The 19,279-nt window shown below is 42.3% G+C and overlaps 1 protein-coding gene across 4 annotated transcripts in view; it reads left to right on the top strand.

The window, feature by feature from the left end:
- Positions 1 to 19,279, top strand: part of ACOT7 (acyl-CoA thioesterase 7) — a 146,698-nt gene that overhangs the window by 44,904 nt on the left and 82,515 nt on the right. For all 4 annotated transcript variants that reach the window (XM_031963725.1, XM_031963728.1, XM_031963727.1 and 1 more), the window contains exons 4-5: positions 13,388 to 13,479; positions 19,148 to 19,262. In XM_031963725.1, coding sequence (XP_031819585.1) covers positions 13,388 to 13,479; positions 19,148 to 19,262 — 207 coding nt within the window. The remainder of the gene's footprint in view (positions 1 to 13,387; positions 13,480 to 19,147; positions 19,263 to 19,279) is intronic.

The raw sequence follows: 19,279 nt of genomic DNA on the forward strand, positions 1-19,279 counted from the left end.
CCGTGACAGAGTCCTACATGTCACCTTCCCCATGGGATCGGTGGGAAAGGGCTGCCTAGGAGGGCTATGGGATGAGGGAAGAAGGGAAGTGCTTATTGTCTGCCTCTGATCTCCTGTCCTATTTCTCTGCACTGTAGGGGAGGTAGGTTTGTGTATAGAATTGTGAAACTCAGAGTTGTTCACTCCCTTGGAGGTGGTCTATTCTAGGCCCTTTTGGTTACTATTCTGGGTACCAGTAAATCAGCCCTGAATTTGAGTTCACTGGGACGAACCTTTGACTCCAGCTTGATCTGAATACTCTCTTCCTTGGCAGTGGTAACCATGGTAACACGGTTTCATCTTCCCACATGGCAACTGCAGGAGGATGTGATGGTCTTTACACATACAGACATTTCTTTTTATAGCTGAGTTTTCAATGATAAAAGACTCTTTCCTCCTCTGTCCACTGTCTCTCCCTGCAGGTATTTTTCTTCCCCCTCATCTTTAGACAAAGTAATGATACTGGTTCTCCTCTGGTTCTAGCTTAAAGCACTCTCTGATTATCTCATTATCACAATGATCTTTATTAAATGTCTTCGCCAAATGTTGCTGGTTCCTTGTTTGCTATGTGAGCAAGTTTCTTCTGTTTCCCTTTCCAAATCAGTGTCAGCAAGAATATTCATAAAGCCAAATGTTGGCTCAGTTCTGCAATACGTTTTTTGGTATCTGCTTAGCACGAAGCATTTGTTGGTTTCAGCATAAGCTGACGATCAGAGCAGAGTCTAGAGAACGGAGCTAGATTGCAGTGAATAATTTAGATCAGCAAGGACTGTGGGAAGTCTGCAGGCCTGAGAAGGCAGCTAAGCTGACTCAGCGTGCATGTGTGAGTTCCTGGTCTTCACGAGGATAAGACACTTGAACAGGGGAAGAAAATTAGTAGATGTGGCCAGAGTGAAGTTATTTGGCAAAAGGTCCATGGAAGGAGTGACTGTAGGATTCACCCTGTCCTACCTAATGGACCATGGCTCTCTATTTTATACATAGATATATAGAAATTTGTATGTATTATAAAGATTACAATATATTACATATATATATTTATATATTATATATGAAGAAATTTTTATAACAGATGCTTTTTTATATTGTAAAGTATATGTATTTATGTGTATATATATATATATACATATACATATATAGAAAGAGACAGTCAGACAGACAGACACAGAGAGCATGACTCTCTATATAGATATATAGAAATTTATATATATTATAAATGAAGAAATTTTTATATATTACAGATACTTTATTATAAAGTATGTGTATTTATACATGTATATATATATATACACACATGTATATATTTATATATAAAGAGAGAGACAGACACAGAAAGCATTGCTCTCTGTTTTATATATAGATACATAGAAATTTATATATTATAAAGATGTGTATATATTTAGGTCTATCTATCTATCTATATATATATATATATATATGTATGGTAGATACACACACACACACACACACACATATATATGTAAAGAGAGAGACAGAGATAGAGATCATGGCTCTCTATATCTATATATCTCCATTAAGCCATGGTATCTCTAAATCTGAAGTTATACAATTTAATTCTTCTTGTAGAAGTTGCTTCTGTCTGAAAAATTCTTTGTTTTAGATAACTGAGGGACATTTCGTGGGAAGATAGCGAGGATACTTAGCTCTACCCAAATAAGTCCCTTTCTCTAAATGCGATTTTATTTTTAGCGTGCGTGTTAAGAAAATTAAACAATGGCTTTAGATATACTTAGTTTTCTAAGGGAAAAAAAGAGACGGAAAGAGGTAGAACATACTGGAACCTGATTGTAAATTTAGGTAAATGACTAGGTATATGAATAGATTCATTAGTAGTAGCTTGTATTTTAGGAAAAACAGCTTCCAATTTTGTAGCTCTTTAGACACATCTTATTTGAGCTGTGGGTGCTTTCAGTATCTCCATTTGATAGATGAGTGGAGTGGGCCCCTGAGAGCTGCTGTGGCTCACCCTCCTGTCACCCAGCTGCCTTCTGTCTAGGCTCAGGTTCCTTCTGCTCTCTACCTTGCGATCTCTATCAGTTGATTTCATTGTTATGGCAATTGGAAAACCATTCAGGGTTTTGGATAGAAGGATGCTGAGGTAATCAGAAAGGATAAGGAGATACGGGAAATAGAGGCCTTAAGGGGGAGCTCATTGTCTTAGATGGGGAAAGTGCCCTGTTGTTTTAGGAGCCTTACTTTCTCTGGTGTCTGCTCTGGAAAGAGAGCATTTAGGAAGTCCTTGGAGTTGGTGTGCTATGGATATGATGGTGGGATGGCAAAATGAGCACAGCTTTGTGTCAGTCCTCCCTCAGCCAGCTTAAGCCTGCTCTGCCATTTAGATCTTGACTTTCCAGAGCCGCCTTTGCCTGTTTGTCCTCAGGGACAGCAGCTAAGGGATTTTTGATGGTTTAGAACTTAGCAGCTTATTGGGGCTGTTTATCCATGATTCTTTGAATCCTCAGGCAGCTCCAGTTCTATCACCTCTTCCCCAACACTCCCTTTCTCCTTATAGTTAAGTTGAACTGAACTTGGCAGTGGAATGAAGAAAATGGCATTCTACCAGCTCAGGAGCTTCGTCGTGTTGTTGTTTCCTTTCAGTTGTGACCCCTCTTGGGTGTTCTTGGTAAAGGTACTAGGATGGTCGGCCCTTTCTTTCTGCAGCTCATTTTACAGAGAGCAGTGACTTGCTCAGGGTCACACAGCTTATAAGTGTCTGAGGCCAGATTTGAATCTGGGAAGATGAATTTCCCTGACTCCAGGCCTGACACCTCTGTCCACTGTGCAGCTCAGCAGCCCCGTTAATAGCCATAGATTACAAGTATTGTTAATTCTGGTAAACTCCCTTCTGCATTTGTTTCCTATTTTTCTGCTCCAGGGCTGCTGTTATCCCTTGAAAAAAAAAAATTGAAATTGAGCTGATTTCTCCTGCCACCAATTGTGCTGCCTTTGTCCTTATCCCCAACCAGTTCCTTTCTCCCTAAAGCTTTTTCTTCTCCCCATGCTCATTAGTGTATAGTGAGTGGGATTCTGGACTTGATAAGGACTTGGGCTCTGGGGTACTTGGGGAGACTAGCAGGGTGGCCATCAGCCAACCCTTTACCTGCCGAGCCTCCATTTGCTCATCTGTAAAGTGGGAGTGATGGCTCCTGAAGTGCTGCTTTGCAGGCTGTTGGGATCAAACACGGGGAGGCGTGCTCCCGAAAGCCTCGCTGTGCAGATGTGGCCGGGGTGGCCAGCACAAGCCTCACCCACCCTGGTCAGTGGTCACCAAAGGAGGTTTTTTCCTGTCCTTTACTCAGGCTCCCCTTGCATCCCTCCAGCCTCCTCCCAGCCTCCTGAGGATGCCTTCAGAGTCTCCTCTTCTGGGGTCTCTGAGAGGCGAGGATCACCCAGGGCTAGAACAGCTTTGTCTCGCCTTCCCGCTCCACCATGTCCTGAGCTCCCTGCATAGTTTCTTTCACGGGATTACTCCTTTTCTTCCTTCTCTGCCCCACCACTTGGCTAAGCCTTCTCTTCCCTCCTTCCCCTTCCTTTCTCCATTTCTCCCCATCTTTACAAAATCCAGATTCCCATTGTGGGGCTACCTCTCTCTCCTCGATGATCCTTCCTCACACTGTGGTTCTACCTTTTTAACTGCTCCTTCCTTCCTCCTAAAAGTGACTTTTCCCCAAGTCTGTACTTGGCCCTTTCCTCTTCCTCTGCTCTTTGCTTGGGTAATCTCACTTATTCCTATGACTGTTTGCTACCTTTATACCTGTGTCTATTTCATAGCTTTTTTCCTTGAGTTTTTGGCATCTCCACTTGCCTCTAGGACACGGCCAATTAGTTGTCCCGTTGCGGCTCCAAATGACCTAGATTGAGCTTGTTATCTTTCTCCTAAGTCTGTTCCTATTTCTGACTTTGTTATTTCTATTTTTAGCACCACCATTAATTTGCTTTATCGTGTTTGTAACTGTGGACTCTTCAATACTTTTTAAAGGAAATATTTTATTGATGTGCTCTTTTTAATATCACTCTCCTTCCCCAGAGAAGGCCCCCTTGTATCAGAGCACGGGTAAGCAAAAGAAACTAATGCATTGGATATATGGGACGTGTGTACCTCATTCTGCAGCTCTGATCAGCTGGCCTGGGCCAGAATTCTGGTCTGCGTTGTTGTGGTCATTGTGCCTGTTGTTTTCCTGGTTCTGCTTACTTCACTCTGCATAATCTCATAAGTCTTTTTTCATTGCCCTGTATTTTTCATATTTATTGTTTCTAAAGGCATGAGAATATTCTGTTCCTTTCTTATACAATAGTTTTTTTTTTTTTTTGGCAATTCCCTGAGTAACAGGCACCCTTTGCTACCACAACATATGTTGCCCTCAATATTTTATTTAGAAGACTTTCCCCTTTGTCACTGGTCCCCCAACTTGGGATATATGACCACAACTCCTTAATCTCACCCCACTTAACTAATCCATTGCTAAATCTAGTCCCAGTTTTCTCCACAAAATCTCTTCTAATTGCTCCCTTCTTTCTATACGTGTGGCTGACCTCTAGTTCCTGCCCTCGTCACCTTTCCCTTGGGCTATCATACTAGTCTTTTGGTTAGGTCTCCTCTTCAGCCTCTGGCCTCTGCAACTCCATCTCTGTCCAGCTTCCACAGTGATGTTTCCTAAACTTTAGGTCTAATCACTTTACCTCTTCACCCCTCTCTACCCATCAGCTCGGTTAACCTCCTAGGAGCAGATAGCAATGACTCGGTTTGGCATTTAAATCTTTTTACAACCAGACAGAGTCCTTGCAACTTTCTGGTTTTCTTCCACATTATTCTCCTCTGTGCACTCAGTTCCAATCAAATTTGCCTCTTTGCTGCTGCTGAGAGATGATGCCTTTGCACCAGCTGGATTTCCTGTGCTTTTCCACTCTCATTTCTGCCCCTTAATATTTCTGTGTCCTTTAGAAATCATTTCACATGTTGCCTTTTCCAGTCCCTCCAGCTCCTTCTGCCTTCCCCTCTAAGGTGATTTTCCATGTACTCTGTATTTATCTTGTGTGTACTGATTGGTAGATACGTTTTCTCTCTTAATCCAGTGAGAACTTCTTGAAGGGAAGAACTGTGTTTATTTCTTCCTTGCCATCCCTAAAGCTTAGCATAATGAAGGCTTCTTGCTTGATCCCTAGGTCAGTATAACTTTTTCTAATATATAATTCTGTTGAGCCATATTCTCTATGATTATGTTGAATCATACTCTGAACCAGTTCATAGCTCCATCAAAAGGACCTTTAGAGCACCTATTCTCCCCCACCTGTCCAACAATTGCAGCTTTCTTTTGTCATATTTGCTAATATGATGATGTGAGAACGTCAAAATTGGGTCTCTTTTTAATAGTGAATTGGGGCATTCTTTCATTTGATGACATTTCTTTTGAAGACTTCCAGTTCATATCTCATATGTTTTTTTCCTACCTTCTTACGTCAAATTAATTATCAGCTTCTGTAGATTACATTTGTGGGTGCTTTTTGTACCTTGTAACCTTCTCCAGGGCTTGAGTGACCTTTGCAGGCCAGCTCACATCATCAGCCTGCTTTTATTAAATGTCTGCTTTGCCCAAGGTAATTAAGAAATGTTTGTTTATACTTTTAAGGTACTACTTCACACCCATCAGATGATCCAGCATGAGAGACATAGAAAATCATAAATATTAGAGAGCATGTGGGAATACTCAGAATTGGTGGAGTTGTGAACTAATCCAACCATTCTGGAGAGCAATAGATTCAGAATTCCTGTTTGAGTTGTGGACAGTGATCTTTTTATTTATGTTAAATGCAGCCAAAAGCACCAGTTAATTTTTGGTGAAGTCTTTTTCTTTTTTTGAAATTTATTTTATTAAATGCTCTATATCACTACTGATTAGAGAAATGAAAATTAAGACAATTCTGAGATAGTACTATTTACCTCTCAGATTGGCCAAGATGACAGGAAAAGATGATAAATATTGGAAGGGATTTGGGAAAACTGGGACACAATACATTGTTGGGATGTAGTTGTAAACTGATTAAACCATTTTGGAGAGCAATTTGGAACTATGCTCAAAAGGCTATCAAACTGTATATACTCTTTGATCCAGCAGTGTTACTACTGGGCTTGTATCCCAAAGAGATCATAAAGGAGGGGAAAGAACCCACATGTGCAAAAATGTAGTGGACTTTTTTGTAGTGGCAAGATACTGGAAACTGAGTGGATGCTCGTCAGTTGGAGAATGGCTGAATAAATTGTGATATATGAATATTGTGGGACGTTATTTTTCTTTAAGAAATGAGGAGCAGGCTGATTTTAGAAAACCCCGGGGAGAACTGATGCCAAGTGAAGTGAGTTAGAACCAAGAATACATTGTACACAGCAACAGCAACAGTAAGATTATGTGATGACCAATTGTCATGGATATGGCTTTTTTCAGCAATGAGGTCCAGTAGACTTATGATGAAGAGAGCTATCTGGATCCAGAGAGAGGACTATGGGAACTGAATGTGGATTACAACATAGTGTTTTCACTTTTGTTATTGTTGTTGTTGTTTTTGCTTGTTTGTTTTTTCTCTCATTTTTTTCCTTTTTGATCTGATTTTTCTTGTGCAGCATGAAAATTGTGGAAAAAATTTATAGAAGAATTGCCCGTGTTTAACCTATATTGGATTAATTGCTGTCTAGGAGTGAGGGGAGGTGGGGAGGAAGGGAGAAAAATATGGAACACAATGTTTTGCAAGGGTGAATGTTGAAAACTATCTTTGTGTATATTTTGAAAATAAAAGGCTATTATTAAAAAAAAAACTATTTTATTTTTAACTTGTGGAATACAATAAGCATTTCCATAATAGAGTATAATAAAAAAGATGATTGCACATGAAACTGCAATCTATTATGTACAACTTGCTATCCTTTTAAAATAATAATCATGTAAATTTTTCTTTTGTTCCTTTTTTTTCCTTCCTTCCTCTCCTGCTCCCCACCCTCGATGGCTGCCATAAGACATAAATAATTATAAATATGTAATCATTCTATACAAACTTCTATTTATCAGTGCTTTTTCTGGATGGAGAAAGTGTCCTCTTCATATGTCCTTTATTTTTAATTTGTTTATTTACAATCGTCTAAATGATATTCACTCAAAGTCATATTTAAAATAATATTACTGCTACTGTACAAAATTTCTCTTGGTTCTGGCTCATTTTACTTTTGATTATTTTGTACAAGTCTTTCCATTTTTTTTTTTTTTTAGATCATTGAGCTCATCATTTGTTACGGTATTAAAATTATCTTTTGGTATTATAGCATTAAATCACTTTTGACCAAAGTTATTTTCTAAGAGTATGCCTTTCTTTGTAGTCATCAACTAATGCAAGAGCTTTTAATCCTAGAAATATGAAAAACTTGGAGAATGAGTCTTCTCAGTACCCCTACAGAGTTTGCAAGTTATCTCATTGGTTAACCATAGGTTTGGATGTGCTCAGGTCAGGGCTTCTTAAAATTTTCCCACTCATTACGCATTTTTTCTCCTGAGAAATTTTTACATGAGCCCAGGTATATAAGTTTACAGAATAGATATACAAATCAAGCATTTACTGATAATAAAACATAATTTTGTGATGCCCCCATTCAGTTATGAGACCCCGTATGGAGTCGTGACCCATTTAAGAATCTTAGGTCTCAATGCCCATTTGCTTGGTCCAATCCTGAACTGCTAATTTCTCTTTATTTTGTGGGGACTAACGAGCCTCTTCTTACTTTGGTGGTTGATTTAAGTTGAACTGGACATTTCTGAAAGGCTGATTTTGGGTGTTCTAAGGACAGACACTGATGTTTATGAAACCTGGAGCCTCCTGAGTAGCTGGCTCAGAGAATGAATGCCCTTTCACCTCTGGGCCTCGGGATAGATGGAAGTATGGCTGTCTGCTTATCAGAGGCGGGAAACCAAGCCAGGTCCTTTGGGGTAAGAGAGGATGTAAAAATATCTTAATCAGTCTCCCTGGGATGAGGGGTCTCCCAGGACTGCTTAGAAGCCAGCCCTTGGGAGAGCGAGGAACAAGCTGACTGCCTGTTTGCAAGGTGCTCCTTGCCTGGGCATCCACAGGAGAAAGAGCATTTGTCCCTAGGGGCCTTGTCACTGTTCTCCAATTTCCTTTGATCTGCTGGGGTCAGCACAGGACAGTTGAGCTGTGAACCGGGGCTGAAGGTGCCTCCTGAGTGGCCCCAGAAAGGAGCTGCCCCATTCCCCTGGAAAAGGTGCAACTTGCCACTGTTTTTCAGGAATCAAAGCACAGGAATTTAATATGCCCAGGAACAGTAATGCCATTCTCAGTAGTTTGTGGTTACTCTTGCAGCCATGATTTGGGGGAGACCAACTGCCTAATTTCTTTCTTTTTTTTCCCCCTGAGGAAACTGGGGTTAAGGGACTTGCCCAGGGTCACACAGCTAGAGAAGTGTTAAGTGTCTGAGGGCAGATCTGATGCCACAAAAAGTTGCTACAAACATTTTTTGTCCGTGTGGGTTCTTTCCCCTCTTTTATGATTTCCTTGAGATACAGTCCCAGTAGTAACACTGCTGGGTCAGAGAGTTTGAAAGTCCTTTGGGTATAGTTCCAAATTGCTCTCCAGAATGGTTGGATCATTTCACAACTCCACCAGCATTGCATTAGTGTCCCAGTTTTCCCACATCTCTTCCAGCCTTTTATCATCTTTTCCTGTCATCTTAGCCAATCTGAGAGGTATGAGGTATTTTAATTTGCATTTCTCTAAGCAATAGTGATCTAGTGTTGGTCATACAAAAAAAAAATTCTGTCTCCACCTTAAGTCACTTACCTGTCAGGAGGTGTAGATGATTAACATAATTTGTAAGCGATTCCCCAAATAAGAGTTATCCACTTAGTTTCCAATTCTTTACCACAGTAAAAAGAGTTGCTATAAATAATTTTGCACATATGTGCATAAGTATGTTTTTCTTTATTTTAAAAAAATCTCTTTAGGGTATACAACTAGTTGATAGTAGAACTATCACTGTCACAGATTATGTCCAATTTAGTGTTTTGGAGGAGGGGAAGGGAGGGAGATATACAGTTCCAAATTGCTTTCTACAACCATGAGACCATGCAGCAGCATCATGTCAGTTTTCCTACAACCACTCCCAACAGTAGTCTTTTCCTTTTTCATCATCTTTGCCAATTGGATGATTGTGAAGTGGAATCTCAGAGTTGTGTTATTGTGTATTTTTAAAAATAGCAATTTGGAAACTTTTTTCACATCTATGAATAGCTTATATTTCTTCCTCTGAAAACTGCCCATTCATATAGTTTGGTCATTTATTTATTGAGGAATGGCTCTTATTCATATATTTGAATCAAATTCATCATATATTTTAGATAAGGGATTTTTGTCATAATTTATTGCAAAGATGTTTCCCATTTCCCTTTTGATTTTAATTGCATTGTTTTTGCAAAGAAGTTGAGATCATACCTCATACCTACACTGTGTATATCCATCACATAGTGGTGTGATATGCACATAGTCCCAAGGTGCCCTAGACTTCTAGCCACTCTTGGCTTCTACTTTTACTGAATGACATGGACAAACCTTAGTACCAATCTCATAAGGATATTGTAAGGCTCAAACAAGAGGCTGTTTAGAAAGCATTTTTGAAGCTTTAAAAAACTGGGCAGAAGTGGTTATGATCACGATCACAGAGAGGCTGTAGACATCACCTAGCTTCACTGCCTATTTTGCAGATGAGAAATTAAAAATTACTTATCCAGTGTCACACACAGGGAGTGAGGCACAACTCAGTTTCAAATCTGATTCCAGCTCTAACCCTCTTTCCACTTTGAAGATGCTAATAATTGGTAATAAAAATAGTCTTTGTCTCTGTCTCTGTCTCTGTCTCTCTGTCTCTCTGTCTCTCTCTCCCTCCTTCCTCCCTCTCTCGCTCTTGCTCTCTCATTCATCGTGACTTCTACAGATGCTTGTCTGCTCTTTCAGTTAGCTCTTTCTGGGGGGCCTGTTGAATTTTACCAGCGTTTATTGCCTAAGCCGTGCAGTTTGGAATATGATTAGAAGTTGTATTCTCCTTATTTTGTTTTTTGATGTATGCATCATGCTTTCTAACTTTAAAAATGAATTTTTTGAGCACAGACACTGTCTGTCTTACTCTTATAAAAATTTTGAAGTGATTTTAAAATAACAGCTTTGTATGTGCACTGCTATAATTTTTAAATAAAGCATGGAAGCATTATGCTTTATGTATTTATATTTCCCATTTGAAGCACTATGATTTATTTATTTATATTCTCCATGTGACTCTGGGACCCCCTGGCTGCTTTTCAGTTCTGGTTCGAGTCAGCAGCTATTCATTCACAGTCCTGAGCCCCCACCAGTGACTCTTTGCATGAGCATAACAGATGGTTCTTGAAATCAGAGCAAAAAATTTCTAATTAAAACAAAATGTAAGTTAAATAACGGTACTTTCCAAGCACTATCTCTGTCAACTTAGCACAGGAGGAAAAGGGGTCACATTACTCTAGGCATGGTGTTAGAAATGAGTGTGCCTAGCCATTTTTGCTAGGTCATTTCCCTTTCAATCTTGGTGACATCTTATACTTTTAAATCCTTTATATATCATATACCATAGGACTGGGACCAATGGGGTAAATACGTGTAATATTCTTATTAATTTGACTGGAATGACCTTTAAAAAAAAAAAAGCTAAACTTCAATTACAGAAATTATATAATGTTTTTGCATATTTTCTTTGAAATGTTTTCCTGTCTGTGTAAAGTTTATGAAAATAAATATAAAGGGAAGACCCTTGTCCCATGTGCCTCCTATTTGTGGAACTATATCTTTTTTTCCAGTCAGAATTCTTCATTACAAAACCATTGAGCATATTCACTGTGAGACAACTAAGGAGATCTTTACTATTGTGAATGTTTCTTTGTCTATTAAGAGTGTCAGAATCGTGAACTAATGTGGAAGTGATCAAGAGACAACAGAGACAATTCTTGTGTAAGATTTTAAAGAATCTTTTCAGAATTAGTTGTCTTTTGATGTTTTTCATTGAGCCACTGAAGAAGTTTAATTACCGTGCTTTTCATGGTGAGTGCATTTGGTTCCCTTTGGCCTAGAAGAAGGCCATTCCCAGTTCTACGGGAACCAGCTTGTCAGGAGTGTTAGCTGAGTCAAAGTAAAGCTTTATTCCCTAAAGCAGGTTGTCAGATTCATTCTCCAGTCAAAAAGCAGTGAAATTAGTTTTCCTTTTTATACGCCTATCCAGTAGTTCTCAGACAGTGATGGCACTTTCTCAAAATCACCCAGTTGGGTTCAGGTTGAGTGGCTGATGTGCTGGGATGCTAGAACTGGACTGCGAGTCCTGCGGGAGCTCTGACTGCATGCTTTCCTCCTGGGCTGCTTTTTAATTGTGCAGATGAGACTCAGCTTGATGCAGGGGCTGTGTTTAATTCAAGAAATAGATTGAAAAGGTCTGTGATCAGCTAGTAGAACAGTACTTGAGGTGTCCTGGAGGCCTAGGCGCAGAAGGCCCAGGTTCTTCTCCATCTCCTTATTATTATCATGATCATTATCACCATTATTATTATTATTATCACCATTATTATTATTGTTATTATTATTATTCCTGTTCTGCTGCATATTGGACCTGTCAGTTAAAACCTTTCTTCCAGATTGCCAGTCCCCTCAGATTCTGCCATCCTAGGCCTGATCGTGACTCCCCCTGGCCTAGTGGGCACGTGGCTGCTTGCAGAGCTGTCCTGAAGTCACACAGAGACATACCAGCTGTCCCTTCCCCCTTGGCATCTTGTACCCTGTGGGAGTTTTGCATATTGTTGACACATCACTCAAAGGCACAGTCTGCTGCCATCTTCCCATCTCTCTAGTCTCTTCAAGAAGTCTGACAATAGAACTGGAGCCTGCAGGAACCCGCCTGAAAATCCAAGTTTTCAGCATGACATTTCCTACTTTAAGGAAGTTCCTGGGGTGGAGGGAATGGAACTCTGATGATAGTGGCTCTAAATAGCTATGATTTTGTGTGTAATTGGTTTAGTGCAACAGTGCCTTTTCCTGCTTTGTAAAAAGGCAATATTCCTCAGAGCCTATCGTGGCCAGGGGAGAAGGCTGGTCTGAGCTTCCCAAGCCAGCTTTTCTGGCTCTCAGGCATTCATGTCTGTCTGTCTGTCTTTGTGCAGAAGCTGCTCACACACAGCTGCATTAACCAGTCACCAGAAAGCCACCTGGCGTACTCCTCTGTTTACAAGGATTTGGGGTCAGGGGAAAGGGAGACTGGAGCTGTGATGTCATCAGCGTGGGGCTTCCCTAATGCAGACTGACCCTCCTTTACAACTTGAGACATTCGTTCTAATTCAGCCACATAATTTGTACCTTTGTTGCCTGTAATTCCAAATGGTGACTACAGATGACCCAGCTGGACTTGCGTGGCATGAATGAAAAACTGCCAGGTACAGGGGAGGACATTCGCAGTATTCTTAGAGGCCAAGAATTGGCCGGACGTCCACGTGGCTAGCCTGGGTCAGAGGCGGAGCATAAAGCCGGCCCTCTTACCACTACGTTGCACTGTTATTCCATAGTACGAGTAATATGGAAATCTCTCTCTTCTATCTTTGAGTCTGAGGGGTGCTTGATGGTTTCCCTTTGGCAGTGTTTAGTCAGGGGGATGTGGTGGGGGAAGAGAGGGAGAAGAAATGTGGCAAGAGCCATTTTGTGTTGCCACCTTGTAAGTTCTTCAGCAAGGTGTTGACAGTCTTTAGAACTGTTAGCAGTAATCTGTTTGTAGAGATGTGGGTCTAGTCTGGTGAAGCCTGTGGAGCACACTTAGAGCCTTTGTCTCCCCTCTTCCCCTCTTCACCCATGCGGGGATGCCGAGAAGGCCTTCTCCAGAGTAGGTAGCTGCCACAGGGACTGAGCTGCTGTGCTGTGGGGACGTCCTCAGCGGACTCTTTGGGAATGTTTTCATTATTGAACCCCAGAATGCAGAAATGGCATTGGGCCTAGAGTTGGGAAGCCCCAAGAAGACACTTCCTAGCTAGGTGACCCTGGGCAAGGCATGTCACCTGTGTTTCTCAATTTCCTCAGCTATAAAATGGGGATAATAGAAGGATTCACCTCCCAGGGTCATTGTGAGAATCAACTGAGATCATATATGTAAAGTGCTTAGCACATATAGTGGGTGCTTATAAATGGTCCTTCCCTTCCTCGATGTCCTAATTAGCTGCCTGCTCCTTGTGTGCCCCTCCATGGAACAGTTCTAATCCTCCTCCTCCTTCTTCCCAAGGTGCTAGAAGAGTGACCAATAAGGCAGCGCTCTGGTATGTGCCCCTCTCACTGAAGAATGTGGACAAGGTGCTTGAGGTCCCTCCTTTGGCGGTAAGATGTCCCAGGGTTTGTTTCTGTCTTCAAGGCCCCCAGGAGCTAAGTTCCCCAAGCCCAGACTACCTGGGGGAGGCTTGTGGGGACAGGCCCGGCGCCCCTGTGAGCCCTGGTCCTGGGCCAGCAGGGCCTGCTGTGATGATGGGGCCGCCTGGCATTCTGGCCATTGTTGGATGGGCTGGGTCTCTGTTTCTGCTGGGTCTCCTTTGGTGGGAGGGGCCTGAAGGCGCAAGCATGATGTCACCCGTGTGGGCCTGGCCTCCCTTCCCCTGTACTGGGAGGGCGACCTTGGGCAAGTGACTTCACCTCCATTTGGCTGAGTTTTCTTATCTCTTCCATGGGGAGAAGAGTAATAGTAGCTACCTAGATATAGGTGCTTTCCAGACTGTAAGGTGCTATGTGAAAGCTGGTGGTCATCATCATCATCATCATCATCATCATCATCACTGATCTCTGAATAAAAATTGTGGCTGCTGTTTGTATAAATATCATTAGAACTCTCTTAAAAGCTATTTCACTGTTAATGCTACAACGGGATGCCTGCTTCAGTGACTGAAGCCCTGGCTTCTGGGATTGGGGGGCCCCCGTGCGAGCTGGCATCAGCTTCCTCACCTTGGCACCCTTCTGGCGCTCGTCTCACTCCAAGTTTGTGGGTAGCTCCCAGCCCCCGGCATGCTGCTGCTCATTTGGTGAACACAGATGGACATTTTTCCTCTCTTGTTCCTCGTCATCCTGCCTCTGTCATTCTGGGGTGCATGGCCAAGCAGGGCTGGGGCCCTGGCTCCCCCTAAGACATGGGGGGAGGCACGGGCCAGCTTGTGTTTCTCCGGGAACCTGAGCCAGCTGCTGAGACAACCCCTCGGGCTCCTGAGAACAGCCAGCAGGGCTTCCCTCTTCCTGGAAAGGACAGGGCGATTGCACGGCAGCTCTTTGACCTCCCTTTCAGCCCCGGGAAATGGGTCAGGAGCAGCAATCTGAGCCTCAGACAAGAAGGATCAGCAAGGGGAGAGGGGAGAGAGCCGCCGCAGGACTTGGGAGATGTGGAGGATTGTTGGCTCTGCCTCTGCCTCCTCATGTCCCTTTGGGCAGTCAGGAAACCCCTCTCCCCACTCCGTCCCTCTTGATTAGCTCACAGGGGTGTGGAGGAGCATTCATGTGGGTCCAGGTCAGCTACAGGGTGCTTACTGGCACTCCTGCCCTGGCCCCCTCCAGAGGGAAGTAGCAGTGGGGCACGGATTGCGCTCTGAAAGCTGTTTCCAGAATGGGAAGCAGTCCTTGCCATGTGTTTCGGTTGGAGCTGTTCTCTCTTGATTTTTTGTTATAAGGGTATAGGGAGAGTCTATATTTAGAAATCTTCATGATATTTCAATGAGATTTTCAAAAAATTGACAATTTTGCCGTCCTTGGGAGTTAAGTAAATGAACAGAGATGATTCTGTTTTCTACCTTAAGTGTGTCTCTGTGCTTGACAATAGGGGTTCAAATGTTGTCTCCAAATACTATTGACTCTGTTGTTTAACTCTTTGGTGGTTCAGGAAACTAATAAAGAAATTTATAAGCAAGTGATTACTCTGCTTTGGCGGGAGTTCCTTAGCTTGGTCTGGATCAATGTGAAACAACTTTTAAATACTTTTTCCTGGCTTCTTTCTTACCCTTTATATTAAATCAATCATAGGGGGTGATACATGTACTTATTTAACTGCCAACTGTTTATCAAAGACTTAAAAATGTAAGAATTCCTGTTATCCCCTCACTTAGCCTTCATGATTTCGTATTTAAAGCTGAAAGTCACCTTCCCAAGAGCTAGTTTAGTCTCCTCATTTGCAAGAAGTTTGAGGCCCAGAGCTGTAGCTCTTACCCCAGGTCCCACTCTCAGACCCCAGTGACAGAGGTGAGATTCCGTCTCAGATGGATGTCCCATCTTACAGAGCCAAAGGGGCTCCTTCAGGGATGGGGGGGAGGTGGGGATGTGGGCGGGCCCTTGCATTGGCCCATTTTCTGAAGAGCATGGCACAGAGCCAGCGCTCTTAGGGGATATGGCAGACCACGATTCCATCCTCCCCCTTCCTACCTTCTTCCAGTAATTAGCATTCTTCCTCCTACTGCTGAAAAGCAAACGGGAGCTTTTTTACCCGTATTGTTTAGTTGGGCTTGATAAGACATAAATATCAACTTTGCCCTTTTTAGAGGAGTGTATTTTAAACCATCCCTCTGATTGTAAGTAGGGAAGCTCCAGATGGAAAAGAAGATTTAGATCTGGAAGCTTATTCTTTTGTTACTATTTATTGAACTTCCCCCACACCTGCCAAGGCTTGGATAGAACCTACAGGTGCATTTGAAACATGCCATTTTAAAATAGGCAATACCTGAATTGGCCAATATTCTGAGGAGGCAACAAGAGGGATCTTCCTTCGACTTTAGTTGTGATCGATCCTCAGGACTGAAGGCATCCTAAATTAGAACAGCCAAGTGTCTCTTATTTGCTGAAAAATGTGAATTTGTGAGGGCTACTGAGCCCTTTTCAGGGCTGCCCATTCACCTTTGGGGTCCATATTGAGTCAGCTCTTACCTGTGGCTCCAAGGAGCTGGACCGTATACAGAGGCTACAACCCAGGAAGTCAGTCCTCAAGTGGGCTAAATGATGTTGAGAGTAATGAGACCTCAAGTCTTGTCAGTGCGTTCAGGAGGTGTCCACTCCACATGTGGAAAACTTGCCCTGGTGGAATGGGCAGAAGAAAAGTTTTGTTCCAGCAGCCATGGAAGGGGCTGAGGCAGGCTCCAAGGAGCAGTAGAGCTGCTCCAAGTCACTAAGGTCACCTGCTGCATCCCAGCCACCGCCGGTTGTCCTGATGGTTGTCCTGTTGCTGGGCTTCTTGGATGCCTCTGGCAGAGAGGGGCAACTAACTGCTTCGCTTAAATCCAATCCATGCACAGGTCAAGATGTCTCCCTGTGATCTTAGTTGTCCTCTTGGAAAAAGGAGGACAAAAACCAAACATTGATTCAACACCCACTGTGTACCAGACACTGTGCTAAGTTGTGGGGATACAAAAAAGCTAAAAAAAAGATAAAAAAAGATAATCCCTCTCCTCATGGAGCTTCACAGTTATATGCAGAGAACACAAAAACAACTTGTGTAGAGCGAAGCTAAGCGTAGGATAAATTGAAAATAATCAGCAGAGGGAAGCACTAGGCTCAAGGGGGTTTGGCAGTGCTTCCTGTAGGAGGTGGGATTTTAGCTGGTCCTTGAAGGAAGGCAGCAAAGTCCAAGAAGCAGCAATGAAGAGAGAGAACATTCCACCATGGAGGACAGCCAGAGAAAAATGAACTCTCTTGGAGGCATAGCAGGGAAGCCACTGTCACTGGGGTGCAGAATATGGAAGATGGGGTGTAAAGTATCGGAAGAGTGGAAAGAGAGGACTTTGAATGTCGGGATTTTTGATCATTGAGAAGTACTTTTTTTTTTTTTTTTTTTTTTAATATTCTGAGGGGGAATTTGAGGTGATGGCAGTTGCCATTGAAGATTAACTTACTGAACTATTTTCTATCTCAAATCTGCTTAGTTTGCCCCTAAACATAGTTAATGTGGCTTTGGCAACTCAATAGTTAAAATATTTATTCTTTTGACTTTACTTATAATTTTCTTTTTTTTTTTTTTTTTCATTTATTTATTTATTTAACAGCCTTTTATTTACAGGCTATATGCATGGGTAACTTTACAGCATTAACAATTGCCAAACCTCTTGTTCCAATTTTTCACCTCTTACCCCCCACCCCCTCCCCCAGATGGCAGGATGACCAGTAGATGTTAAGTACATTAAAATATAAATTAGATACACAATATTGACTTATAATTTTCAAAACATATTACAGTACTTTATGCCCTGGGCCCTTCTCTGTATTGAGGTATAAAAATCAGTCCAAGGAATCTTTCCAGGAGCAGCACGGCCTACCAGAGAGAAGATTGGACTCATTGATCAGGAAGACTTTACTTTATATTCTGCTTTTTGGTCTTACTGCATTTGTGACTCTTTTCTGAGCCTAAGGTTCCTTATTTATAAAACGGAGATAAAAGAGCTTCCCTCAAAGGTTGTTGGGAGCATCTGTTGATAGTGTTTTGCGAACCTTCAAGTGCTATCTGAATATCAGTTGTTATTCTTGTGTTACTGTAGAAAGCAAAAACAAGATTTCTTTTCTCATCCCTTCCCTAAAACACACTGACTTTTTTTCTTTTCCTAAACAAACATTTCCAGGGAAGCTTTCACTTTAGTCATCAGTTTTCCTAGATGGACACAGAACAATTTTTATTCTCACAGCAGAACCCTTTTGACTGTGGAACATTTTTCAAACCGTTTGATTTATGGAGGAAAAGTTTTAGTCGTCCATTGTAACTTAAAACACTCACTTTTGTGACTGTTCTCCTTTCAAGCTCCTCAGCTTCTGTCTCCTTCTTCTTTAGTGTTCTCAAACCCAAGATAATGGATAACTAACCACAAATTGGTGCTCAGTCACTGTAAAAACAACTCCCCTCCCCAAAAACAAAAGGCCTTATGAGAAGTCACTATCAGTGGGAAAATTGAGATTGCAGGCTTTTGAATCAGAGTCTAAAAAGCCCCCTGGAATGAGTCTCCCTTGATAGAAGACTGATTGGGACAGGTTGGGGCTGTAGAACTCAAGCAAGCGTACCAGTCTTCAGAGTAATCCTGGTTTATGGAGGGGTTATGAGGTACAGCTGCAGCTCGGGCAGAATTGTGTGGGAAAGGAAGTGTAAGATTCAGAGAGACAAGCGTTGACTGAAAGGGAAATCTTGAGCTTTTAGGGGGCAAGTGTGGAAATGAAGGTTAGCAAATTGTTTTTTGACCTGGGATCCTACAGTAGAAATGGGATCTCCCACTCTTCTGGGGAGTGGCATTTTATTTTGATGACAGAATGGATGGTCCGCTTAGAGGGATAATGGGGCTTCTTCCTCTTCTCCCTCCCTTTATTTTTGACAATGACTCTTGATGCAACTGCTGCCATTTTTCTATACTTCTGATGGTTTCTTCCACTTGTAAGAGTTTGCTTTCGTCTCATAAACTGGGAAGAGCAATAGATTGATTTAAGTGCAGCAGTTTCATCTGTAACAAAATTAAGACATTTAGAAGGGGGAAAATTAAGCAGAGAAAGTGGAAGTCCCAAAGAGAAAAAGATTTGGGGTTAGAACGATAAGACTGATGTGTAGTCGGGTGCCTGTGACTCAGGGATGATGGGTTGCTTCTTAGAGGAGGTGGAATTAGAAATGCCACAGAGAGAGGAGGATGTGACTCTCCAACGTGGCCAACAAAGGTCCAGAGGCAGAGGTGCTGGAGAATGCATTGTAAACAGGATTATATATGTGCTGAACTTCAGCATCAGTAGCTGAACTAATGTACTCTCAGAACTCAATTTTAATGAGAAAATGTTATTCTCTGTGGATTTTAAGTTCTTGGTTCAGAACTCCTGGGTGACTCATTAGGAGTCACCTTAGCTGCCGCCCCCCTCTTCCTCCCCATGCAGAAAGTTCCCCTGGTGAGTCTGACCAGCAGCTCTGAGCAACTGAGGGGCTTTGTGGCTTTTTCCAGACTTGGGCCCCAAAAGGAGGTGCCTTGCAGCCAGGCAGAATGTGACCTCTGTGTCTTGTCTTCCTCAGTACACCCGAAAAGAACAAGAGGAGGAGGGCAGGAAGAGATATGAAGCTCAAAAGCTGGAACGTATGGAAACCAAGTGGAAGAACGGGGATGTGATGCAGCCTTCTATTAACCCAGGTAACAGCCGGCAGCTT

Source organism: Sarcophilus harrisii, chromosome 3 (genome assembly GCF_902635505.1).
Source record: "Sarcophilus harrisii chromosome 3, mSarHar1.11, whole genome shotgun sequence".
Classification (NCBI taxonomy): Eukaryota; Metazoa; Chordata; class Mammalia; order Dasyuromorphia; family Dasyuridae; genus Sarcophilus; species Sarcophilus harrisii.